Source organism: Heterocephalus glaber, unplaced genomic scaffold (assembly GCF_053883595.1).
Source record: "Heterocephalus glaber isolate CG9 unplaced genomic scaffold, H.glaber_assembly_v1.0 deba00001504, whole genome shotgun sequence".
Lineage (NCBI taxonomy): Eukaryota > Metazoa > Chordata > Mammalia > Rodentia > Bathyergidae > Heterocephalus > Heterocephalus glaber.
This window is the reverse complement of record NW_028258324.1, coordinates 61,691,991-61,717,803: the sequence shown is the minus strand read 5'-3', so window position 1 is coordinate 61,717,803 and position 25,813 is coordinate 61,691,991. Positions and strand designations below refer to the sequence as shown.

The window sequence follows — 25,813 nt, the reverse complement described above, 5'->3', positions numbered from 1 at the left end:
GCCCGGGTGCGTTCTTGGGGTCAAAGAGCATGCAGCGGTTGGGGGGACAGAGCTGATATGTGAGCCCTGTGTCCCCGGGTCCAGCTGCAAATGACCACGGGAGACCTCCACAGGACAGCACCCGAGAGCACACCGGGCCCTGGGCTGTGGACCCGGGCTGTGTGTGCAAATCACTAGAGGAGCTTGATAGTTGGGTTTCAGCACCGTGGATACCTGGGGCTAGGGAGGCCGCTCAGTGGTCTGGCGTTGGTGTAGCACTCGAGAGGCCCTGGGCTCAATCCCCACCACTGCAAAAAAAAAGGCTGGTGTCAGGCCCCCCTCTACCTCACAGGTCGTTTAAACAGCTTCTTACCAGATAGAGCCCCAGGACCCGGGTTTGGTTTTTGCTGAGATTTTTTAGTTTGTTTCATTTTGTTTTGTTTAAAATGGGGTCTCCCTATGTTGCCCAGGGTGGCCTGCAACTCCTGGGCTCAGGTGATCCTCCTGCCTCAGCCTCCTGAATAGCCAGGATGTCACTGGATGGGCTCTAAGGGGTCTGGGCAGAGTTCTTACACATATGGAAGAAACACACCTCTAAATTACTGTGGGCCCTGGAGGGAGGTGCACTGCGGCTGCGGTTGGGGACCCCAGTGTGGTCTGGGGGGTGTCCCTGCAGACCAGTGATCCATAGCACTTTCCCTGGAAGAAGAAAAAGAGGAAAAAAGGGTGGAGACAGGAAAGGGAGTGAAGCTGACCATGCCTGAGCCTGCAGGCTCCTCCTCGGCTCACAGTCTCTCCACTTCTGTCCTGCAGGTGCTGTCCTCCAGGCTGGCTGTTGCCCAGGGCTCCTTCCCCTTGGGAGAAATTATATTTTAATTTAACCCAGAATTATGTGTGTGGGAAAAAAGTGTAACAGAGAGTGTCTGGGCATGGTGGTGCACGCCTGGGAGCCCAGCACTGGGGAGCAAGACCAGCCTGAGCTACTTAATGAGACCATTTTAAAAAATGAAACAAACAGGGCTGGGGATTTAGCTCAGTGGTTCCGCCGCCTGCCTCACAAGTGCAAGGTCCCCAGTTCGATCCCTGGTTCCAAAGATAAATAAATAAAAATAAAACAAACAAGCAAAAGTGTCATTGAGAACCATCTGCCACATCACCCTGCCCCTTTGTCCCTATCAGTGGATACGGGACTGCGTGGGCCACATCTGACCCCAGACAGCCACTGCAGGGACTGAAACTCCCAGAGCTCCAGTGCCAGGGAGGTGGGGTCCCTTCCCCGGTGGGGGCCTCTTCAGCCTCTCCAGGTCACGTCCCTTGCCCCAGGAAATGTGGTCACGATTACTGTCACACCAGGTGACTCTGGGAACAGAACTGAGTGCACTTGGGAATCTGCTGCTCTGGCCAACCTGCTGACGACTTCCCCTCACTTTATTATTATTATTTTTTAATTTGTTGTTTGGTTGTTGTTTTTCGAGACAGGGTCTTGCTATGCAGCCCAGGTTGGCCTTGAATTCACAATGTAGCCCAGGTTGGCCTGGAACTCACAGAGATCCTCTTGCCTCAGCCTCCTGAGTGCTAAGATCACAGGTGTGAGCCACCACCCCTCTTCCCATCCCCTTACACTGGGATCAGACTGGGCCTCCAGAAGCCCATTGGTAAAATGCCCCCAGGGAGATGAAGGAGAACTTCCCTTCCTGTCAGCTTCAGGCCCTCGCCCCTCCGTTCCCCTCAAGCTGCCCTTGGTCACTGCTTCATTATGCCCTTCACCCACGGGGGGAGAATTGAGGCTCCCCAGGGGCCCCCTTCCTGCCCCTCAACCCCACCCACACAGCTCCCTCGCCAGCCTCCTGGGCTCGGAGCTGTGGGACTGTTCTCAGAGGGCGACACTGGAGCCCTGGCCAGGCCCCACTCGACGTCCCCAGCCTCCGAGTTTCCCTGGGACCAACAGATGCAGGTGATGCCTCCGCTACTTTCATTTCTCAGCTTTATTTTTGCAGTGCAGTGACCACATGCCTTGTGAAGAGTTGGTGCAGGCGTGTAACACATCGAAGTTCCTTCTCATCCCCTTCCCTCCCTTCATCTCTCGATCCCCTTCCCTTTTGCGAAAGATCTATCTCTGTCTCCTATTGCCTGCTTTTTATTTTGTTCATTCACTTATTTATACTTTGGGTTTCTTATATAAAATAAACCATATTTAAACTTGTGTGTCTGATTCATTTCACTTAACCTAGGGTCTCAAGATGCAGCCATTTTCCTACAAATGACACAAGTTTATCCTTCTTTTTGGTACTGGGGATTGAACTCAGGACCTTGAGCTTGCAAGGCAGGCTCGGTGCCACTCAGCTAAATCCCCCACCCTGTTTATCCTTCTTCGTGGAAGAGTAGTACTCCATTGGGTGTAAATATGACGTTTTCTTTAGCCACTCATCTGCTAATGGATATACGGGCTATTTGCAAGATTTAGCTGTTATGAATTGTGCTGCTATAAAAATGGGTGTGCATGGATCACTGTAATAGGATGCCTTTAACTCTTTCCGGAAGACACCTAGAAGGGGAATAGCTGGGTGGAATGGAATTTCTCATGTTGGTTCTTTGAGGAATCTCCACCCCAATTTCTACAGTGCTTGCACCAATCTGTGTTTCTGCTGCAATTCTGTGGTTCCTGGTCAGGGCTCTGCACCCACCTGTGTGTGTGGCTAGGCTTTCTCCTTAGTGTCCCACCCTCTTGGCTGAAGAGGTCCTGCCTGTCTTTTGCCCCGACAGACCCTGCAGAACAACTGCACCAGCGGGGATGCCCGCCTTGCACACACGGCTGAGCGCCCTTCCTGAACCCCAGAGTTGGCGCCCAGGCCCCAGCCCTGTCCCCGCCCCCCAGCCCGGGCAGCCTGGCCCTGCCCTGCCTGTGTAGATCTCCAGCCCTCCTGCCCAGGTTGCCTGTGCCCTCCCGGCTGAGCCCAGCCCTGGCCTCTGGCCGGGACAGACTGCCGGTTCCCTAGGACTCCTGTCACAGGAGGCCAGGCTCCCTGAGACCCCTGCTTTGTGTCTTCTCTCTGTGTCTCCCCACACTCTGAGCTGCAGCCGGCCGCTGTACCTCGGGCCGTCTCTCCCTCCACCCAGGAAGCCTGCGCCTTGGTGTGGTCCAGGGCACCAAGTAGGGCTGAAGAAGGCGCCATGGAAGCTGGAGCCAGCCTTCCGGATGAGGGGAGGGCGGCCAGGAAAGTGCTCAGCCAGGGCCCGCGGAGGAGTGGGGACAGAGCTTGGCTCAGACGCTGGCGTCAGAGCCCCACATGGAGACGGGGTGCGGGTGTCCAGGGACATCGGGCAAGCCAAGGACCACAGCAGGCCACCCCTGCTGCTGCTTCCGTGTCTCCGGGGCTCTTCTCCCTCCTCAGGGAGCCGCCATCTCAGTGCCCACCTGGCGCAGCCACTACCGTCCTTGGGGCTTTCGGGTCACCAAGGCCCGGACTGGGCTGGCCCTCCCACGGTACCAGCTTGCCTTGGTTTCTCCTGGATGCAGCGGAGGAGGTGGATGGTGGACAGGATTCCCCACAGGAATCCAGGCCACACCCCAGCTCCGAGCCCCCTCTGCCCCTATTGTCCTCATTTATCCTCCGCATCCAATTAGAACAAAGAAATCTGAACAGACCCTGGCTTTTGAACTGGGTGTCAGAAGCATGGAGACTCCGGGGTGTTTGGGATTGTGGGGACCATCCTGCTGGGCTGGGTGCCGGTGGGGGACCGTGGACCGGGACCTGGAGAGGGGGATGGATGGCGGGGGTATTGTGGCCTCAGAGCAGCTCTCAAGGGTGTTCAGACTCTGAGAGGGGGCCGGTGAGGGAAGAAGGGAGGGGACCAGACTCCACCTCCCACCCTGGAGATGCGGCCGCGTCCCTCAGAGCTTCAAGGACTCCGCTCCTCTGCCCCCACCTGCCCAGGCTCCCGGCTCTGTGCCCCTAGGGCCCCACTGCCTGAGCCCTGAGGGACACGGTGACCCTCACAGAGCCACAGCTGGACTTCAGGTCCCACCCCTGGCTGGCATTGAACATCATCGCCAGGAAGCCCTCACCCTGCCGGGGGGACAGCTGGACATTCAGCCAGCGGCACTGGCCCTCGTCACAGGCCAGCACCACTGTGCCCTCTGTGTTGCTGTAGGTACACCGGCTCCGGGCCGCCCTGTCAGCCACCACTGCGTCCCAGCCTACCCCGGCCAGTCTGTGGTCCGGCCCTGGGTGCCCGGACACGGGGCACACCAGCTGCTCCTCCCTCAAGGTGGGCACCACCTGGCCTCGCAGGTGGGCAGGCCTAGCACAGTAGGTGCGGGTGTGGAGCAACTGGTCGCTCCAGAGGCGCAGCCACCCTGAGAGCCAGGCCAGGTGGCAGTCGCAGTGCCATGGGTTGCCGTGCAGGGCGAGGTTGAAGAGGTTGTAGTTGGTGTTGAAGAGGCCAGCAGGCAGCGTGCTCAGCTGGTTCCGGGAGAGGTTGAGCAGCTCAAGGCTGGACAGGTTGTGGAAGAGCCCAGAGGGCAGGGCTGTCAGGTTGTTGCTGCCCAGGTGCAGCTGGAGCAGCGCCTGCAGATCCCGGAAGAGCCCGGCTGGGAGCTGTGCAATGGCATTGTGTGAGGCCGCAAGGAACTCTAGGCTGGACAGGTTGGCAAAGGCACCATCCGCAAACATCACCAGCTGGTTGTGGGACAGGGACAGGCTGCGCAGGTGCGGGGTGCAGGTGAACAGGCCAGCGGGAAGTGTCTGCAGCGCGTTGCCCTGCAGGCTCAGGGCTGTTAGGTTGCGCAGGTCAGAGAAAATGGTGGCGGGCAGGTGGTGGATGGCGTTGTGCTGCAGCCATAGCCTCTCCAGGTGGAAGAGCCCCGAGAACAGCCTCGGGGGCAGCTCTCGGATGGCGTTGCCATCCAGGAAGAGCTCCTGCAGGCTGCCCAGGTGGGCGAAGATGCCCGGACGGAGGCCCTGGGACAGCCGGTTGTCACTGAGCCTCAGGGACTGCAGGCTGGAGAGGGGGTAGAGCAGCCCCTCTGGGAGCCAGGCGAGGTGGTTCTGGCCCAGGTCGAGGGACTTCAGATGCTGCAGGGGCCGGAAGATCCGCCAGGGCAGGGTCTGGAGCTGGTTGCCCTGCAGCTGGAGGGACTCCAGGGCGTCCAAGCCGAGGAACAGGTCCTCAGGCAGGGCGTCCAGCGCATCAAAGCTCAGGGTGAGCTGGCCCAGAGAGGTCAGATTGGCGAAGGTGTGGTCGCTGAGGGTGAAGGTGCTCCCGGTGACCTCCAGGTCCCGCAGCCCGGGCAGCCCCCTGAGGGCGTCAGGCTCGAAGCGCCACAGCTGGGTGTTGAGGAAGACCAGCTTGGTGAGGTTAGGGCTGCTGCTGAAGGCCCAGGGCCCCACCTCGAGGAACGAGGTCTCCACGAAGACCAGGTCTGTGGTACCCGGGGGGACGTCTGGCGGGATGGCGGCCAGGTTCTCATCGGAGCAGAAAACCTTGTGCACGAAACAGTCACAGCCCGAGGGGCAGGGCTGGGTGGGCCTGACCAGGAGCAGAAGGGAGGCCCAGCACAGCCAGGCACCATTGGGCATCATCTGGGTCAGAGGAGAGAAAACAGAGAAGAAGCCTGTACCTCAGCAGTGCGGCCCAGTGGGCAGAGCAAAGGCCAGGATCCTGAAGACAAAGGCGGGGTCAGCGTGAGTGGGGGTCAGCCTGGGCGGGGAGGCCTTGCACATGCGCTCCATCACTGAGCCGTTTTGTTTCTGTGACACTGGGGTTTGAACCCAGGTCTTTTTCACTGAGCTCCACCCCCAGCCCTTTTATTCATTCATTCATTCATTCATTCATTTCTTCAGAGATAGGATCTCACTAAGTTGCCAAGACTGGGCTCGGACTTGCAACCCTCCTGCCTCAGCCTCCTAGAGGGCTGGGATTACCAGCCTGCGCCACAGCGCCCAAGTTCCCAGGTTATATTTTTAGCAGCTGTTTTCATGTCACCTTACAGGAGCCTTACACAATAGCTGGGGATGGACACCGTGCAAATTAGTAGCTGTGGCAGGACCCAGAGCTAGGTCTTTTGGGCCTTCTATGTTCTTCCCAGGGTGGAGCAACAAATGGAAAGGAGGCAAAAAGACAGGGAAGGCAGGTACAAAGGAGACCATGGCACGTGTGGGAACTGTCCCGATAATATGTAAACTACGGGCAGATTACCCTTGAGTGGAAAATGTTTAGCCGTGACTCTTCCTGAGTCTCCAAATCATGACACTCAGGGCCTGTTACAAGGGGCCCTGCCCCCTGCGCTCTGTGCCGTCTGCCGAGGTCACACAGCACAGGGCCAGGGCTTGGCACTGTCCCCTTGCCTCCTCCTTCCCCTCCATGGTGGAGCTGGGAGGCTTCTCAGAGTTCAGGCAGAACTGTCCCAGACTTGGGGATGTCCAGGAGGCCAGGGAGACCAAGATTCTTGTGCACTAAATATTCATTTTTTCAAAACTGCTAGTGTTTATCCACAGGCCACAAATGGATGATAAAGTTGACAAGTGTATTTTGTTTACCCCTTGGTGGTCTTTTTATTTGGTGTGGGGGGAGTACTGGGGGCTGAACCCAGAGCATTTTCACTGAGCTGCATTCCCAACCCTTTTTAATTTTATTTTGAGGCAGAGTCTCCCTAAGTTGCTAAGTTGCCCAGGCTGGGCTTGAATTTGTGATCCTCCTGCCTCAGCCTCCCAGAGTGTTATGGGTGTGCTCCACCATGCCTGCTCAGTGGCCTTTTTATATGTATCAGCAGTAACCTGCACATAAAGATTGGAAATGTCACTGAAGGGCCAGATTTCAGGAAACTCTGGGAGCAGTGGGCTCCCATTCCAAGGCTCCTTTCACATTCCAATCATGCTCGCCTGACTCATCTACATGGTTCCAAGAGTTCAAATCCCCGGTCTGCCACTTTCCAGCCACGAGACCTCTGGCATGTTATTTAGCCTACCAGCACCGTAACTTCCTCATCTGTGACATGGGGACAATACCAGCACCTACCACACTAGGGCAACGGTGAGGATAAAAAGAGCAGACTCGAGTGACACTCAGAGCAACGTCTGACAGAGCGCGAGCCATTTGTAAACTATATTAACTTCAACATTAAAAGCTGCAGCCACCACTGTTAGAGAAAAGGCTATTTGAACAATACATAGGAAAACATTGTATCTTCAAGGTAGAATACATTTGGCTTTGTCAAAAATGAAAAGGGGAGAAAGGCTGCTTGCTGCATAATCCGTTTTTCTCAGATTAGCTCCCTCACCAAGATTAGAGCACAGCCGCTGGTCGTCCCTCTGCTGCCCCCTGCCGGCGGCCTCCTCCATCTCGAGACCCTTCTAGGACGTCTCCGTTTCACCAAGGTCGCCATAAAACCTAGGACCCCGAGCACCCGCCCACTCAGACACCCAGATCCTTTCAGCTTTTCCAGGAGTGTTCCGTGTAAATCAGTAAAGAAGGGGCAACTTCTCTTGGGAGAACGCACACCTCCCTCGGGCGCCTGCGTACCTCCACGCCAGGAGGGGGAGCCAGGACTTTCACACTCCCACCCTCTGGGGGCCTGAAGGTGGCCCTGTTACAGCTCCTTCCATCAAAACCCCGGAGTCCGAAAGAAGCCCCTGGCCCAGGAAGGGCGACGGGAGCCTTGTTCCCCATTGGGACCGAGCACGAGATCAGAGGCCGGGGTGGGGAGGCTCCTAGCCTGGGCGCCTCCTGGAAACAGCGTGGCCACTCGGTGTCCAGCAGGACTGGAGCCACAGCCCAGTGCTCCCTGCATCTCCTGCTGGGAGACCAGGCCACAGCAGAGGGGCCATGACCCAGAGCCAGGGGCCCTGGGCCCCACGTCATTTCTCCCACTGGCCTGGGCCTGGTTAACCCACTGTCATTTGGAAATAATGCACTTTTTTCTTTCTTTGAGGCAGGGTCTTGCTATGCAGCTCAAACTGGCCTTGAACTCACTACGTAGCCCAGGGTGGCTTCGAACTCACAGTGATCCAGTCTCCCCAGTGCTGGGATGACAGGCGCCCACCATCACACCCAGCACAAATGATCTACTCCCAGCCCGAGACTCTGTGTTACATCACTCCAGAGTGACTAAGAGTTGGCACTTTGAAGTCAGACAGCCTGGCTCACATCCTGCCTCCATCCCTCATTTGCTGTGTGGCCTTGACGGAACTGCTTAACCTCTCTGTGCTTCATTTTCCCCATCTTCAAAGCACTGCCTTCCCTGGGGGCTTGTAAGGATCAAGTGAGGGCCTTCTTGGCAGACCCCAAGCCTGGCACACGGTGAGACCCTGCCCTACCGGTGACCCTGATTCTCTCAAGCTCAGCCTGCCCTAGGTCTGTTCTGATGTAGTCGCAGGGGTTGCTGTGGAAAACCGAATGAGATCATCTCCCCCACTGCTCCGTGGGGGCCAGGACACGTGGTCAACCGCGCCTTTCCTGCCCCTGTGCTCACGGCGATGCCCCGGAGCTCTGGAAGGGGGCTCCCCTACCCAGGGAGGCCAGCAGCCCGAGACCACAGCCCCAAGCTGCTGGTTCACGCCTGGGAACAGGACCAGCAAACGCCCACAAAAATGTTCCACACTCAGCAGGCCGGGGAAGTCTGTCCTTTCTGCGTTTTTAGAATTTTGTCTATTTCTCTTGGTTGTTTGGGTGCAAAAGGACTCCTCTCTCTTCTCAAATCGCTCCTGGATGGTGCAGTCTGGGAGTGCCCCAGCTGTCTGTCACCCACGGCAAAGCCAAACCCCACTCCTTCCCCGGGCCTGAGCGGCTGTGCTCAGCCCACTGCGTTGGCATCAGCCCCGCCTGCACGGCCAGGTTCTGCAACCTGGGCCTGGCTGGGTCACCTTTCCTCTCCTCCCAGCAAATCCATCAGGGGTTCCAGCCCCGCCCACCATGCTGCCCACGAGTCCCCAGAGTGGACAGCCCTGCGCCCCTGTTCTGCGAACCCAGAGTGGTCGTGATGACCAGGGTCCTAAGGCCCACTCCACAGCGTCAGGCATCATCGGCACAATCGACCCACACAGCCCAGGGAGCGGTGGGTTAGGCGAATTAAACACACGGATGAAGCGGAAATCTGTGATGCCTTTAAAAATTATATGGGCCAGGTGTGGTAGTGCACGCTTGTAATCCCAGCACTCGGGCTCCCGAGGCAGGAGGATCAATGGGAGTTTGAGACCAGCCTGGGCTACATAGTGAGTTCAAGGCCAGCCGGAACTACATAGTGGGACCCTTTCTCAAAAAGCATACATACATATATATTATGAAGTGTGATCAAAACGTGGTGAATGTTTAAACTTAAAAATTCATTACAGTAAAAGACACATTGCCACAGGTCCTTCTCAAAATCCTCCCCTTTGCTTTCAACACGTTCACGGAATCATTCTTGCCACTTTCTGAAGCAGTTCTCGAGTCCTCTTTTTTGAGTTTCTTCTTGAGATGTGATCAAAACACGGTGAATGTCGTTGGCTAGTGCTATCCAGCAGAAAGGCAGCTCATAAAAACACGACACTGTGTCCTCATGCACCTCATCCACTGGATCTGGCACCCTGGGACTTCTGGCTCTGCCCCAAAGTCAAGATGACCAGGAAAGGTCAATGTTTTGGATCAATTCAGGACATCAAGGCAGCCAGGACAGCACAGCTAAAGACCTTCAGGAAAGAGGACTCCAGAGCTGCTGCAGAAAGTACAAGGATGGTGGGATCAGTGCACTCAAAAGGGAGGGTGGAGAGGGGATAAATAACAACATGTCTTACTGTAATAAATGTCTTAAAAATTTATAAATATTCCACCATATTTTTCCTTTTTTCCACCATATTTTTCTATCACACATCATAGCTGTGTATCTAGTGCCCAGATGTTTGCAATATCTTCTTTTTTTTTGGTACCAGAGATCGAACTCGGGTCCTTGTGCTTTCCAGGCAGGCAGTGGAACCACTGAACTAAATCCCCAGCTCCAATATCTTTTAAAAAATCTTAAAGACCTATAATGCCTCATTTCCATTTTTAAGGTATATATGTGCATAGAAACCTTAATAGATTATATACAGAATATCTGCAGTAACTATCTGTTGGGAGCAATGCTACATAATTCCAGGGAAAAATCATTTGAGTAGGCCTAGTTCTCCTGCCTACAGGCCAGCTATGACATTCCAGACATAATTCCATTTTGGCCTCAGGTCACAACTGAGACCTCAGTGATCCTCGGATGCTGTAATGCTCCAGGACAAGACCACACCAGCAAGCGATGCCAGAGAGGAACCAAATCTTCATCTGCATAGTTCCTCATTGTTCTTAGATTTCCACTGTCCCCCAGTCTTTTTACACCTTGTTTATCCCAATGTGAAGTACTTGAACTCTGCATTCCACTTGTTACATCTGTTTCCCCATGTACTGAATAAAAGGTGCTAGAAGCTAGGGGAGTCTTTGTCTTTGCTGCCCAGAGCAGCACTGATCAGACCCAAAGCTCAGCTTCTTCTCAGTCTCATTTTTCTACCTTTCCTGTAATTCACCGTGTGCTGCCGTGGCTCACAGGAGACTAGGACTTACTGCAGAGGTTCTGGTAACGTCCCCTTCCCCTGTTCCCTACAACTATCTTTGAAAAAGAGATTTATGGGTGATTTTAATTTGGTGGGAGTTTTTGCTCAAAATGTACACTCCACATTTTCAAAAGGTGAGAAACATTATCACTTTTGTGATAAGGGGGAAAGCTCTTTTATTACCAAAATGGAGACGGTGGTCTTGTGAGTCACGAGGCACAGAGCCCAGCACCACCTGGAAGAGTGAGGCGTGGCTCTTGGCTCTGGTGGCCCCCACTGGCTCGACATACACCTGCACCAGCCCCAGCGGTGGGGGCAGCACCTGCGGTGCTGGTGCCCTGGAGAGAACAGCTGCTGCATTGGAGTAGCAGAGCTGGGGCGCTGTCCTCTCCCACCGCAGCCCCTCCAAGCCCTGGCTGACACCGCAGGGTGCCCTGGCTGACTCTCCCTGCGGCCATCTAGCCCTTTCTCATCCCGCCCCACCAGCACAAGTCTCGCCTCCCCAGAGCCCTCCTGGCCTGCTCGCCCTGAGGCTCCACAGTCCTGCTCCCTGTGTTGGATGCTTGGGCCCTTCTGCCCTGGGTCCAGCTGCAGCGCTTGGGTCCCCAGCTCTGTACCCCGCACCTGGCTCAGGTGAGCCGAATTGAGTGGGTGTGTTGGCAGCTACCTGTGACCCCAACTTTAGGCCTCCCTCTTTGTCCTACTCGGCGAGGGCCTGGTCACTGCGTCACCTGCCTGGCTCTCAGGGAACTGGTTTCCTATCCAGCCCCCCAGCCTTCCTCTGGCCCCCCCAGACCCAAGAGGACTGAGCCCATCCAGTGCTTTGCCCCCGGGGAAGGGGACCTGGGTACTGCAGCTCTGCACCTGGGGACGCCCTGAAACAGCAATGGCCACAGCCCCTTCTCCCGCCCCCAGCCTGTACACCCCCAGACCCAGAAGAGACCCAGGAGTCCTACCGTGAGGGGCCCAGTGGTGGGGATGGCGACCCAGCTCTTCCTGAGAGCAGAAGGGCGTCCTGTGTAGCCTGTAGCCAGCGGAAGCCACCCCCAGCGCCGATCAAAGTTCTAGGCAGTGGTTCCACCCCTGACGTGGCCTGAGCTTTCCCAGAATGTCACCAAGGCCACTGCACAAGGTTACAAAATGACCCTGAGCCGGTCCCGTGGTGGACAGACGCCTGAGGGGTCCGAATCCCACAAAGGGTCACACACGTGGCACCATCGGGGCCTGGAGGGAGGCTAGAATGCCCCCCACTGTGCTGGGAGAGTCCCCGCTCACCCTACTTGTGAACAGAGTGGGCCTAGGGGCCCCCCTCAGCCACCAGCAGCCCCAGGCATCTGCCCAGCCCCGGACCAACCCAGGAAGAAACCCTAAGGGGGTGTGGCTCTGTACTCTGCCTGCTGATTGGTTCATTTCACAATTTCACTAAAGCCTTTCTGAATTCCCGTGGCGGGGGCGGTTACAGTAAATTAATTTGTCCCAATATAAAGTGGGACACTTTCACTAACGACTACCCAGGAACAAGCAGTAGTTTTGAGAGGTAGGGATGCGCCTGTCTCCGGAGGTATCCAATCAGCAGGGATGAGTGTGTGATGAGTGTGTGTGTGTGTATGCAAATGTTGTAAGGTGTGCAACATGCAGGGGTGACCAAGACTAAACACTGAGGTCGCTGCCAATGACAGGAATCTATATCATTCCATTTTTAAAATTATTTATTTATTTATGGGGGGAGACGGAGCCTCTCTGTGTAGCCCAGGCTGGCCTTGAACTCGTGGCGATCCTCCCGCCTCAGCCTCCCGAGTGCTGGGATCACAGTGTGTGCAGCACGCCCCCGCTCGGTCTGCCGGCTTCTAATCAGTGCACTGTATTAGTATTTATCTCACTGTTTACCACTGTGAAGGAGCGCTGTGCAAGTGGGCAGGCCGCATCCGCCGGCAGAGGGCTGGCGGACTACAGCACGGCACTGTGGCTCAGCGCGAGGCAGGTTCCGGGTGCACACCGGGCGGAGGACAGCAGAGCTGTGCGGAGCGGAGAGTGCCCGACCCCTCCCTGGTGACACCCAGGGCAGGCTGTCGCTCTCTGAGCGGCTCTCACAGTGACCTCACCCCCAGGACCTCAGCGTGTCGCAGAGCACAAGAGAAACTCACGTTCGGCCAGTGTTCGAATCCTGGCTCTTCGGGAACTGGCGGTCCTTGCACAAGGGCTTTTCGTCCGCAAGTCCCTGCTGTGCCTTCTGTGGGACGGGTGCCGCAGGGTGCCTGGGGAGGGGTGCACGTGCGCGTGCGCCTGTGCGTGCGCGTGCACGTGTGTGAAATCAAACCACGGGTGCGTGGGACTGGAAGGACCCCAGGAGTGTTGCCCATGTGCAGAGAGATGGGCATGAGGAACCCCAGGGCTTTTAAAACAGAAGTGATAAAAACACCCCCTCCCCCATCACCCATGCTCCCAGATGCCCATGCCGTGGTTGGGGGGGGCAAACAAGGCCCCACCTCATCGTTGGAGGGGCACAGCCCTGGAATAGGGAGAACATTACTGACCCCTGTCCTGACCCAACCTCCTGGGCCAGATGTCCAACTGGCAGGAGCATAAAAAGTCTTGGAACCCAAGCAGGGTGGCCCAGGCTTGCAATCCTGGTGCTCAAGAAGGCTGAGGCAGGAAGATCTCATGAGAGTTGGAGCCCAACCTGGGCAACTGAGCAACTTAACAAGATCTTGTGTCAAATATAAAAAGTAAAAATAGAAAAGGGCCAGGGATGTAGCTCAGTGCAGAGCCCCTGGGTTCAATCCCCAGTACTGAAGAGAGAGAGAGAGAGACACAGAGATAGACAGACAGACATATAGACTGTGAGAACGGCAGGACAGTGGGGTTCAGGAGTGGAAGACACCTCCCGACCTCAGTGGCAGCCCTGAGACAAGGAGGCCTGAAGGAGGGGACCCCCATGCCAGGCTCCAGGGATCACCTTGGTCCTCACAGGGTCTTGGAGCCTGGAGCCTGGAGCCAAGCACCAGTGAGAACCCAGAGGGTGCCGACGGCTTGGCCCCAGGTCACAAGTGCAGCATGGGTGTGCACGGGTGTGCATGTGCACAGGTGTGCGTGAGCTGTGCCTTCTTCGTGCAAAGACAGATCCAGCCTGGGACTTCGGAAGCCAGGGCCGCATACCAGCTCGGCTGCTAATTCATGAGGTAACAGGAAGTTCATGTCCCATTTCAAGCCCACTTTCTTCATCTTTAAAATGGGTTGAATCTACTTTCTTTCTATATTTCTTTCTGTCTTTCTTTTTCTTTCTTTGTTTTTTGAGACAGGGTTTCTCTCACTCTGTAGTTCAGGTTGGCCTTGAGCTCACTGTGATTCTCCTGCCTCAGTCTCCTGAGTTGGGAATCGTGTGGCCGACCATGAAGAGTTCTAAGAACTCAGTTGTGCCTCTACATCCTCAGAGGAGAAACTGCAGACACACACCCAGGGAGTCCAGGAGAGGGCCGGTTTCCCTTTCTGGATGGAGGAGCAAGATCCTTCCCTGGGTTCACAAAGCTTATGGCCCCTGAGGACAAGCAAGGCCCCAGCAACTGAGGCTGTGGGGTCCCCAGCAACTGAGGCTGTGGGGGCCCCAGAAGGTAGCACCCGCTTCCGAAGGCCCCAGACGGCCCAGAGGTCTTGTGCAAAGGTTGGAGGGAGACATGAACTCACTGCAGAGTTTTAAATGAGCAAAACAGCAAGCTAGCTGTCACAGGCCTTACCCCAAGGGCGGTCGGTAATGGTTCTCACATCCGGGTGTCCAGAGAGTCCAAAGCAGAGACCAGCAAGAGCTCTGATGGCACTTTTAAATCAGTGATCCCTGGGCTGGGGATTTAGCTCAGTGGCGCCGGGCCTGCCTCGAAAGCACAAGGTCCTGAGTTGGATCCCTGATACCAAAAAAAAAAAAAAAAATGAGGGATCCCAGCCAGGTGGAGTGGCCCAACCTTCAGGAGGCAGGAGGATCATGGCAAGCTCCAGGCCGGCCTGGACTACATAGCAAGACTCTGTCTCAAGAAGCAAAACAAAACCAAGAAGCTGGTCGTCCTGCCTGTCTTTCAGCCCCTTTCCTCCAACCTTGATCCCAGCTCCACACCACACGAAGCTGCTGGTGATCAGCAAGGGGGCCTGGCAGCCCCCTTGGGCCCTGGGCAAAGGGCCCCCCATGCTGTCCCCTACTCCTCTCTCTGGGGACCATGCAGCAGCTCATTCCAACCCCAAGAGCACAACACACGCATCACCCCTTAGGGAAGGGGCTCCTGGCTTGTCCCCAATGCCCTGGCCAGACCACACATCCGAGGAGGGCTGCCCAGTGACATGTCTGGCCGCTCACTGGCAGGAAGGACAGGTGAGCTCCGAAGGCTCCCAGAAAAGTCCCTGCCCACACCTGGCTGGGGCGAGATAGCTGTCCCCAGGCCAGCCTCCAGGCCAGCAAGGAAGGCACTGCAGCGTCATGCCAGGCACAGACACTCGGACTTTCTGTCGAGACCGGCAGGGATCCCAGGGTCCCCACCTCCTCGGTCCCTGCACTGCTCATGCCTGGGTTCAGTGAGATGTGGGCCCAGGTCACAGGAAGCGCCTGGCCATGCTGGTCCTGAGGGACAAGGCCCAGGACCACACCGCAGTGTCCACCCTGAGCTCCGGGCTCACTTCCTTTGGGCCCTGGCAGCTGTGGCACATGACCTCCAGTTGCTACAGCTGTTTGGGAAACACCCTGCAGGCCCAGATGTGCCTTGGGGCCATGATATCTTTTGATGGACACCAGAGTCCCAGAAAGGGATAAACGGCCAAGAGCACTGGTCCTTATAAACAGACATTCCTACCTGGACCTTCAGGGTCAGAGTGCAAGACAGGAGGCCAGGTCATCCTGCAGCAGGGGGAGTTCTTCCTTGTCTTGTAGAACAGAGGGACCTAATACTAATAAAAGCCCACTAGAGAGCCAGGTGTAGTGGAGCGTGCCTGTAATCCCAGCACTCTGGGAGGCTGAGGTGGGAGGAACCCAAATCCAAGCCCAGCTTGGGCAGTTTAGCAACTTAGAAGACCCTGTCTCAGAATTAAGGGCTGGATGTAGCTCAGTTCAAAGGTCCTGGGTTCAAGACCCCATACCAAAGGAAAATAAAAAGCCTACCAGGACAGGGGGATGGGTTTCCAAATCCCTGTGGTAGCTGAAGTGTTCGTGGGTGGCAGAAACCTGCAATTCTCTGACACCACTGCTTTTACTCCTGAACTACAGAGAAAGACACATACTGCTTTGAGTGTAATTTTGTTTTCCAGAACTAGAGACTGAATCCAAGGACTCACACCCACTACGAAAGCACACTACCACGGAGCCACTTCCCCGGGCAGGGCCTCATTAAGTGGCCCAGGCTGCCCTCAAATTTGGGATCCTCCTGCCTCAATCTCCTGGGACTACAGGCATGAGCCACAGTGCCCAGGCAGCACAACATGTCTTTAACATGTATGAACACGTTTGTAGCAGACAGGGCAGTATCCATGTGACTCTAACTCAAGGAGGAAGCCCTGGACCCCACGGCACATCCCAGACCTGGGGCCGGGGGGCAGCTCCCATGGCCCTGCCCGAGTGCACTCCTGTCTGCTGTCTGTGGAAACATTGAGGTTTCGCTGCCGGCTGACTCATGCCCGTGGAGACCTCGCCATGGCTTTAGCAGGGCTCATGCTTCCCATTAGATATGGACATTCAGGGAGAAGATCTCATCTGTGAGCTATTTCACTTCCCCCAAATGGAGGTGAAAATTGCAAACAGATACGGGCGCATTGTGCCCATAAAAGGCAGGCCAGAGCCCTCCAATCAGTGGTGGCTCATTGGCAGGAGGGGGTGTGGGCTTCTGTGCTCAGGGCTGCTGAGCGTGCTGGCCTGGGCGGATACGATCTTGGGGGTCTTGGGGGTTAACATGCTCACCTGTCTGGGCCAGAGCCTCGGTCCTGTCTGTACCCACAGCTTCTCCTGCATCCCGGGCTGCTGGACTCTCGGAGGGGCTGGCTTGGGGGTCAGTGACGAAGCCCAGTCCCTGCTAAGAGGACAGCACTGCACTGAGAGGACAGCGCTCTGGTAAAATCTGCGGACATGGGGTCCTAGCGATGTTCTGTAGTATCTTACTCTGTGTGTGTGTGTGTGTGTGTGTGTGTGTGTGTGTGTGTGCATGTTTTGTTTTGAGAGTTTCACTATGTAGTTCTGGCTGTCCTCAAACTCACGGCGATTCCCCTGCCTCAGCCTCCTGAGTGCCAGGATTCCAGGCGTGCACCACCACTCCCAGCGACATTGTTTCTTGGTCTGATGTGTATTACACAGATCTGCTGTGCTTGTGGAACCCATCCAGCTGCACACAATTACATCCCACTTCCTGCTATGAATACTAACTCCAGCACAGAATCAAAAAGGAAAACCCTCAGGGTGGATGGGGTCACCCGGCGCGCTAGGTTCCCCTCTCCATCCAGGACCAGTCAGCTGCTTTAATGTTTTTAGAAGTCAGAAACTCTAAATCATTTTATTCCGTAAAGGCTAACATTTTCCAAGTTTGGAAATTCTCTACAAGGCCGAGTGTGTTGAATCGGTGGCTTCGCTCCTGCTCCAGGTAACAATCACCAGATAGAAGCAGAGGCCAGCGCCGTGCCAGGAGGCAGGTGGCCGGGCTTCCTGCTGCTGTTGTGCCCAGCAGCCTTCGAGCCAGAGCACTGCCCAGCTCGGAAGAAACCGGCAGCCTGGTTCTGGGCCCTCCTGGGGAGAGAGCCCACTCTGCCTTGAGAGGCAGAAAATCAAGGGCAGAATTTTCATCTGAGGGGACAGCATCACGCCAGCAGGCAGGAGAGAAGAGCAGGGAGGTGGACTTCCGGAACCTGAGGAGGGGCTGTTCCCAGGACCGACCCAAAGCCAGCCAGCGGGCTCTGCCGGCACCGCGTGGGGCCCGGGCGGAGACAGCTGTTCTTGGAGAGAAGGTGGGGACCGAGCATGTGCCCTGGGGATCCCCCAGACTCCCCCATGGCCCAGTGGGTCTCGCTGGGGGACAAAGTCCTGCCAGACTGCTTCTCCCAGGAAGCCGGGCTACTGCATGGCCCAGGGCCGCGGGCAGAACGGTCACAGTCCCAGGCCCTGCCCACGAAGCCCGCTCCTGCCCAGCCCCCCTAACACTCGTTGGGGGCCTTCATCTGCATCATGACTGCCTGACTCCTCTTCTTACAGCAGCAGCAGCAGATGCAGGCAGCGAGGGAGCAGGCCAGGGCCACGATGCCAATGACGATGGCGGCGATGGCCAGCCCGCTCGTGCTGTCCGTATCCCGGGCGCCGGTGCCCCCGGTGGTGGTCAGGTCGGTGGAGTCGTCCACAGCGCTGGTGATCTCCGTGGTGGTGGAGACGGACGTGATGTCATGATAGCCGGGTGTGTCCGGGTACCGTGGCGTTTCCGGGTAGATGGGCACCTCGGGGACGGGCGGGGCCTGGGCGCTGGGGATGGCGACATTGACGTTGATGATGATGAGGGACTGGCCTCGGACGTTGGCCGGGCTGGAGCACACCGGGAGGGTGTCGGTGCCCAGCCGGGCCCTGTTGATCAGGAGCCAGTTGCGGAGCGGCAGGATGTCTGCGTCGCACCTCCAGGGGTTGTCGTAGAGCCGCAGCTCACACAGGTTGCCCAGGTGGTCGAAGATGCCCAGCGGCAGGTTCTCCAGCTGGTTGTTCTGCAGTTGGATGGTCATGAGCCCATTGATGTGGGCGAAGAGGTTGCCCGGGAGCTGGCGGAGGCGGTTGTTCTGCAGGGAGACGTTCTGCAGATTGGCCAGCGCGCGGAACACACTCCCGTCCAGGTCCTGCAGCGCGTTGGTGTGCAGCGACAGCTCGCGGAGCTCCGTGAGCCCATTGAAGGCGCCGGGGGAGACGAAGGTGATCTGGTTGCGGCTGAGGATCAGCACTTGCAGCTGGTCCAGGTTGCTGAAGACATTGTCGGGCAGGGTGGTGATGTGGTTGTCGTAGAGCCAGAGCTCGCGCAGGTTGTGCATGGGCCCGAAGATGCCCGGCAACAGCTCCTTGAGGGTGTTGCCGAACAGCGTGAGCCGGTTGAGCTGGGGCAGCTGCATGAAGATGCCAGGCGGCAGCTGGGAGATGTGGTTGTTCGACAGGTAGAGCCGCTGCAGGTTGCGGTTGTTGTGGAAGAGCCCAGGCGACAGAGCCCCGATCTGGTTCTGCTGCAGGGCCAGCTCCTGCAGGCTGCCCAGCCCATCGAAGGTGCCCACAGGGATGTCGGCCAGCCTGTTCTCATACAGCCGCAGCACCTGCAGGTTGCCCAGGTGCTGGAAGACACGCGGTGACAGGTGGGTGAGGCTGTTCTTGCCCAGGTTGAGCTTGGTGAGCCCCACCAGGTGGTCAAAGACGCCATCGGGGATGTACTCCAGGTGGTTCCCATGCAGCTGCAGCTCCTTGAGGTTGCTGAACGGCGAGAAGTGGGCCGGCTGGATCTGCACCAGCTGGTTGCTGGACAGCAGCAGTGACTCGAGGTTGTCCAGGCCCTGGAAGAGACCGACGGGCAGGACCTGAAGCTTGTTGTTGGCCAGGCTGAGGTAGCGCAGTGAGCCCAGGTTGCGGAAGGTCCCAGGCAGGATGCTGGACAGCTCGTTCTTCTCGATCCGCATGGCGACCAGGGCCGAGGTGTTGAGGAACGGGGCCTCGCTGAGCTCGGTGATGTGCGTGTTGAGGATCTGCAGGCTCATGGCGTTCCAGGGCAGGGGTGTGGGCACCACCACGATGCGCGCGCCCGTGCACTCCACCTGTGAGGTGCGGGAGCAGGTGCACTCGCTGGGGCAGCCATAGGAGGCTGAGGTGGCTGCCCAGGCCTGGCAGCCCACCAGCAGGAGGAGGTAGTGTTTCAGCGGCATGGCCTGGGGAGGACGAGAGCTCAGCTTAGTCAGGGTTCCCAACCAATGGCACTGCAGTTACCGGGTTTTGTCTGGTCTTTGTTTTCCTTTGAGACAGGGCCTCAATATGTAGTCAAGGCCGTTCCTGAACTCACTTCATAGCCCACAAATGCATGGCGATCCTCGTGCCTCAGCCTCCTGAGTGCTGGGAACACAGGCATGTGCCATCAAGCCCAGCTTCCCAAGGCTACTTTTAAACCTACACCAACCTTCAGTTTCAACAGGGGCTGGGCTGGAAGCCCTGTCCCCTGCACCCCACCCTGCGCTCCCGCCCATTTACTGCCCAGGCAGGCACCCCACACAGAGGGCTCCTGGGGCTCCTCCAGGCCCTCCCAGCTCCTAGCTGGTACCAATGTGATGGCCTCTTGTCAGCTAGGCGCGTGCAGCCACACCCAGTGAAGCCCATGAAGAAGGGTAGGCAAAGAGATGGGACTGTCTGCACCCCGGCCTTGAACTCACTATGTAGCCCAGGCTGGCCTCAAACGCGAGGAGAGCGTCCTGCCTCAGCCTCCAGAGTGCTGAGATTCCAGGCGTCCGCCACAAAGCCCAGCTAGTGCTACAGTCTGACCTTGAGTTTGACCTTAAAGCCGAAGGCCTCTGAGCTTCAGCTTCCTCCTCTGTGAGGGGAGAATGCTGACCTCCGCCCACCCCCAGGCTGCTGTGGGCAGCAAAGGAGAGAAGAGAGGGGAGCCCCGGCACAGGGTGGTCCCACGCACGGGTGCCTCCTGCCAGGCTCCTCCTGGGCTCAGCTGCGGCTCCCAAAGGGCTCAGGGTGCTGCCGCCCCAACTGGCTGATGGAAAGACTGGCATTCCCGCCTGCAGGTTCCAGGGCCTGAGTTCAAAGGGCCCGGGCCTCCTGCAGCCCAAGGCTTGGCTGCTCCTCATCGTTTTACTGGGCTGCAGGACTAGGGAAACTGAGGCTCAGGTCTCACAGCCGGCTCAGGGACTCCGGGAGAGCTCTGGGGCAGCAAGGCACAGTCTCTCTGATGCTCAGAACCCTGAGTCAGAGGGTGGAGGCCCGAGCTGGAGCCCCAGCCTCAGCCCAGGCACCACTGGAAGCCCAGCTTTTCACTCCTTCACAGCCCCCCAAGCCCTCCATCCTTCATCAAGGACTTGGCAAAGGACTGAGGCAGTGGGGAAGAAATAAGAGAAAAGAGCCAGGCGTGGTGGCGCACACCTGTGATCCCAGCACTCAGGAGGCTGGGGCAGGAGGATCGCCCAGTTTGCAGGCCAGCCTGGGCTACCTAGGGAGACCATTTCAAAGAAGGAAAGAGAGAGAAAGAGAGACACAGACTGACTCAGTGTCCTTGGGGCTGTTTTTGTCCTGTTTCACAGTAATAAAGAAGGAGCCCGCCCACAGACACTCCCGGGAGCTGGGACAGAAGTACCAAGAGTAGGAAATGTGGTCTCCAGCTACACAGAGTGATCCGGCCACACCTGCATGTTCAGCGCCACTCTGAACTTCACACAAGGTCAATGGCAAACTGAGAATTTGTTTTTTGGTACTGGAGATCAACCCCAGGGCCTCTGCAGCACTAAGCTATCACTCCAGCCCTTTTTCATTTTTTAAAACAGGATCTTGCCATGTTGCTAAATTGTCCAACTTTTGATCCTTCTGCCTCAGCCTCCCAGAAGGCACACTGGACTTCTGAAGAACTTGTAGAGGATGACGAGGGGCCCAGACCCCAGAACATCTGAGCACCCATTAGGGAGCTGCGGAGGAGTAGCCACAGGAGAGAGGACACGCAGAGTCCACTCTCTTCCTGAGTACCGTGGGCTAAAGAAACAACCTAACCGTGCGCCTCCAGGTCGGGCCAGAATGCTGCCGTCATTTCACCAGCAGCACGAGTCACCGCAGCATCATGGACGACCTCGGGGAGGTGGGGAGCTCCCTGGGCGGGGAGCATCCACGCAGGGCCGAGCACCCGCTTGACAAGGAAGCCGTCAAGAAGATTCCCACAGCTGCTGAGGCTCAGACCGGAACCGCCACCGGCCTCTGCATCCCTGATTCCAGGACTCAAGTGCCGATTTTTTTTTTTCCCCGCTTTGTGTTTTTGAGACAGGTTCTCTCTATGTAGTTCAGGTGGGCCTTGAACTCATACATAGCCCAGGCTGGCCTGGAACTCACAGCGATCCTCCTGCCTCAGCCTCCCGGGTGCACCTAGCTCTAGCGGGTTTATTTTTCATGTACACTCTTCTGCCCGGCGTGCCCTGAAAATGTGTCACAGCCCAGCACCCGGGAGTGCCACTCTGTAAGGCAAAGGAGAGGGCAGGCGGAGGGTTCCCCAAGGAACCCATAGAGAGGAGGCCTGGAGCCAGCCCTGGAAGGACCACGCCAAGGGAATGGAGCCATATTCCGCCCCCGGCGGGGAGGGAGCGGGCACACACAGAGACTCAGGGACCACACTCGGTGACAAACACGACCAGCATCTCCAGCTGTCTTCTCAGAAACCTCACCCTGCGCAGCCCACCCAGCGCTCCGTGCAGCCGCTTCCTGCTTCCCAGCACTGGTGAGGCCACAGCTGGCACTGCCCAGCCAGACGCCCTCCATGGAGCCCCCATCCGGTGCAGACCTTCCGGGGACAAAGGGGGCCCTGGGCAGGCCTGGCGGCCCTGGCACACAGCCGCCTAATAGCCCACGCCGCCTGACAGCTGTGAGGTCGGCAGTTACAGGGCAAAGCGGCCGTAATTACACCCTGCGCCCGAAGTGAGCGTCCTCAATCTTGGCAGGGACTCGGCCAGCCCTGTGCAGCCCGGGGCAGGGGGTGCCCCTGGCATCCATCGCTGGCCCATGAGGTCAGCGAGCCGGGCAGACAGACGGGGGACAGACAGCCAGCTCACCTGGACACATGCACCCCGCCCCAGGGACAGGAGCTGCTGAAGCAGGGCAGGAGCCGCGGGCCTCAGCAGAAACATCCTGTGACTCTGATCAGCGAACACATCATTAGCCCGCAAGCCCGGGCTGGCCTTTCTCAGCTGATATTTAACATCCTCCACAGTGCCTGAACACCCAGTCCCCCGGCAGGCTCTGTCTTTCTTTGTTTTTTGCTTAGTTCTTTGTTTTGAGACAGAGTCTCACTACGTAGTTCAGGCTGGCCTTGAACCCACTACGTAGCCCAGGCTGGCCTCACACTCCAAGATTCTCCTGACTCAGTCTCCCGAGTGCTGGGATGACGTGCATGCACCACCACATCCAGCTATATACCCCTCTCTCCAGGCTCACTTTGCCTCAAGTTCCCCAGCAGAGCGATCCCGCCAGAGCCATTTCACCCCATCTTCACCCAGCCAACAGCTGTTCCAGGGGACCCAGGACCTGAGAGGGTCCTGCCCCACCCAGTGCACATGGGGAGATTCAGGCCTGGGAAGGGGACCACTCTTCCTGGCCTCTGCCCTCTCCCTGCACAGGGCCTCCTGAGCGTGGCCTCATGGGGCATAAGCTGGACCCTGGCCAGGCTGCAGGCACCCCCTCCCAGCCAGGGAGCCCGCAGTCAGGCTGCTCCTCGGTGCTCGTGCAAAGGGTCTGAGGTCACCATCTGAGAAGCCCTGCCTGGAGCTCAGCCTGCAGGGTGTCCGGCCCTCTGTCCCGCTCACCCTGCCCGACTGTCCAGAGCAGCAAACAGGAATGGCCAAGGAAGCATCCTCACTAGTCTAGACCTCACCGCTGTGCCACTGGGAGCATTAAATGAGTCCATACACGAGCCGGGCATGGTAGAGCTCACCTCTCACCCCAGCACTAGGAAGGCTGAGGCAGGAGGATCTCTGGGAGTTGGAGGCCAAGACCCTGTCTCCAAACAAAAAACAAAAAAGAACCCAGGGCCCTCTGAGAGCTGGTCAAACCATCCTGCCATTTCGTAGATGGGAAATGGTGGAGGAGACCGCCCGAGGTCACACGGTCAGGTCAACATTCCTGGCACCTGATCAGGGGCCCTAACTGTGGAGCATAGTGAACCCTTGAACCTCACCACAAGGCTTCAGGACTTGTCCCCTCCCCTCTGCCCGTGCTGCAGGAAAACAGGGGGCTCTGTTCCCTCCATCTTTGTTTGTTTGTTGTTCTGTAGTTCAGGCTGCCCTTGAACTCACTATGTAGCCCAGGCTGGCCTGGAACTCATGGCAACCCTCCTGCCTCAGCCTCCCAGGTGCTGGGATTACAGCTGAACACCACCACGCCCCTTGTTCCCTCCATTTTAAACTGCCAGGACTCCTATACAACCCAGCCTCCACTTGTCCAGCGCTATTCTCCCATGCCATGTTCCTCTCCACTTCTGGGGCTGTGTGGCTTGGGGGACTTCTCCCCTAAAGCTCCTCTGGTGTGTGTCATGGTCCCATTTCACCCTAGTGGCCTGGAGGAGGAGGTGGGAAGGGACAGGAGTCACCTGAAGGGGTCAACTTCCCCAGGACAAAACTGGCCCACCCTTACCCTCTGCCTGGCTCCATATTTGACTCCCACCTCTCACAGGCCTGCAAAGCCAAAATGCTGTTCACTGTTCTAAAAAAGAAAATGAGTGAGAAAAAGCAAATCCTCCCCAGCCCCTCTGTGGGGAATCCTCCCTCCCGGGGATGGGGGAGGTGGAACGCAGCTTCCTGTGGAGGCCAGAGCAGGGCTGTAATTAGCTTGGGAAGAGTGGCAGCCCAGCAGGGAGGACTTCCTAGGGCTTTTATGTTTGGGGAGCTCTGAGACAGGTCTCACTGTGTAGCCCAAGCTGGCCTTGAACTCAAATCAATCCTCCTGCCTCAGCCTCCCGAGTGCTGGGATGAAGCAGTGCACCACACACCTGGCTCCCAGCACTTTCAAACACCGCCCCTTCTCAGCAGCACCCAGGAGCCCAGCACTGCTGGAAATGGACCAGCCCCCGATCAAAGTGTGCTGGAAACAGTTTCCCAATTCCACATCCCAAAACCAAGTGAGCCCCTGAAGCCTGTGGTCAGGATCTGGGATGCAAATTGTAGTCACGGCTCCCAGCGCTTCCTGGCAGCTTCTCGGCCCTCTCTTTCTTATTTCTGCACATCTGGATGACTTCCGCCTCCACCTCGACATCCTCCCACCCTCGTTTACAGAGCAGGACAAGCAGGGTCCCCAGCCTGGGGAGCAGCTCCCGGGGCCTTCTGCAGGGTCCGCACGGAGCCCTGGGCCCCAGCCCCGCTCCCACCCGCTGCGTCACTGTCCCCACCGAGCCATCCGGGCTGACTCAAGACCACAGGCAAATTGGGCTGTCTGGCCCCGAATCTGCCCCAGATGTGCGGTGGACCCAGGATGCAGGTCGTGCCTGCCACTAAGGAACAAAAGTCTAAGTTCCCGGCCACTGCACCACGCATCAGAGAGTGCTGGAGACAAGGTGGAGCCACCCCAGATAACCTGGAGCAGGAGTGGAGCCGTGACTGGGTCATCGCGGGGAGCAGTCCGTCTTGGGGACCAGGCAGCACCCAGGAGAGAGGCCCTGTCCATCGGGCGCTTCCCATCCCCTCGCCACAAGGGCTCCAACGCCGGCACCCAGGCCTGGGAGCCGCCAGACCGGGCTGCCTCAGCCACTCGGAGCTGGAACCCGGCTCTCTGGGTGAAGCCCACCGGGGACCGGAGCTGCGGCCTGCCGAGGTCACTTTGAGGACTGAGTCAGACCCAGAGCACCCCTGGGGACCCGGGGGGAACCAAGGTTTCATGGGTCGGAACAAACCAGAGGCGGGGCAGGACCTGGGGCCACCACGGTCCACGCAGGGAGAGGGGACTCGGCTTCAAATGGGCTGAGCCTAACCAGAGAGACACCCAGCGCAGGGCGCAGTCCAGAGGGGTGACGCTGGGTGGGGGTACTGGGGGTGACGCTGGGGAGCTGGGATGGCCGCAGGCAGCTTCAACCCAGCAGTGCACCCCGAGCTTCCCAGCCCGGGGCCCAATCACCCACGGTAAGGATGGGGCCTGCAGGGGGACGGGGCTCCTCCCGCTGCCTCCTCCTGGCCCCCACCCCAGGGGACTTGGCCCTTCCCGCCTTCCCTCCGAGCCACTCACCAGAGCTCGGCGCCCACGCCCGCGGTCGCGATCACCAGGGAGCCGAGTGGGGCTCATGGCTGCAGCATGAGTGCAGCGGCCCGGGCGCCCCGCTTTTAAGCCGCGGAGTCGGGGCGGGGCTGGTCGGGCGCGGCGCCCCCTGGGGGAGGAGGGGAGGGGCGGCCCCACCTCCAAGCGGTGTCCCGGGCTGCCACGTGGCTCTGGGAGGGGCTCCCCGCACTTGTCCCTGCCGGGGACCCCAGGCCCAGGCGGTCCAGCCCAGACCCCGGCACCGCCTGGCCCGCAAAACTGTCCTGGTTGTCCTGGTTCTCCTTTCTTTTGGTACCGGGGATCAAACTCAGGACCTTGGGCTTGC

At 58.0% G+C, this 25,813-nt stretch overlaps 2 protein-coding genes across 3 annotated transcripts; both read right to left on the bottom strand.

Moving 5' to 3' along the window:
* Positions 1 to 1,946: 1,946 nt before the first annotated feature.
* Positions 1,947 to 11,880, bottom strand: Cpn2 (carboxypeptidase N subunit 2). 2 transcript variants are annotated; one of them, XM_004834758.3, is made up of 2 exons: positions 11,489 to 11,880; positions 1,947 to 5,561 (listed from the first exon to the last, which is right to left on the bottom strand). In XM_004834758.3, the coding sequence occupies exon 2, from the start codon at positions 5,559 to 5,561 to the stop codon at positions 3,933 to 3,935; it is 1,629 nt and encodes a 542-aa protein (XP_004834815.1). In that variant the 5' UTR covers positions 11,489 to 11,880; the 3' UTR covers positions 1,947 to 3,932. The 2 variants fall into 2 exon arrangements, 1 of the variants encoding a protein (XP_004834815.1); XR_015441011.1 differs by lacking the exon at positions 1,947 to 5,561 and adding an exon at positions 9,059 to 9,670.
* Positions 11,881 to 17,008: 5,128 nt separating this feature from the next.
* On the bottom strand, positions 17,009 to 25,564 carry Lrrc15 (leucine rich repeat containing 15). The gene is made up of 2 exons (XM_004834757.4): positions 25,459 to 25,564; positions 17,009 to 19,424 (listed from the first exon to the last, which is right to left on the bottom strand). Exons 1-2 carry the CDS (start codon positions 25,513 to 25,515, stop codon positions 17,679 to 17,681), a joined length of 1,803 nt encoding a protein of 600 aa, XP_004834814.2. The 5' UTR covers positions 25,516 to 25,564; the 3' UTR covers positions 17,009 to 17,678.
* Between the last annotated feature and the right edge of the window lie 249 nt (positions 25,565 to 25,813).

What these genes read in the sequence shown, in the direction of transcription:
- Cpn2 (XM_004834758.3), bottom strand. Translation starts at nt 5,561, where the DNA reads ATGATGCCCAATGGTGCCTGGCTGTGCTGGGCCTCCCTTCTGCTCCTG.
- Lrrc15 (XM_004834757.4), bottom strand. Translation starts at nt 25,515, where the DNA reads ATGAGCCCCACTCGGCTCCCTGGTGATCGCGACCGCGGGCGTGGGCGC. An exon ending in GGCGTGGGCGCCGAGCTCTG is followed by an intron (nt 19,425 to 25,458) that starts GTGAGTGGCTCG and finishes CGTCCTCCCCAG; the next exon opens with GCCATGCCGCTGAAACACTA.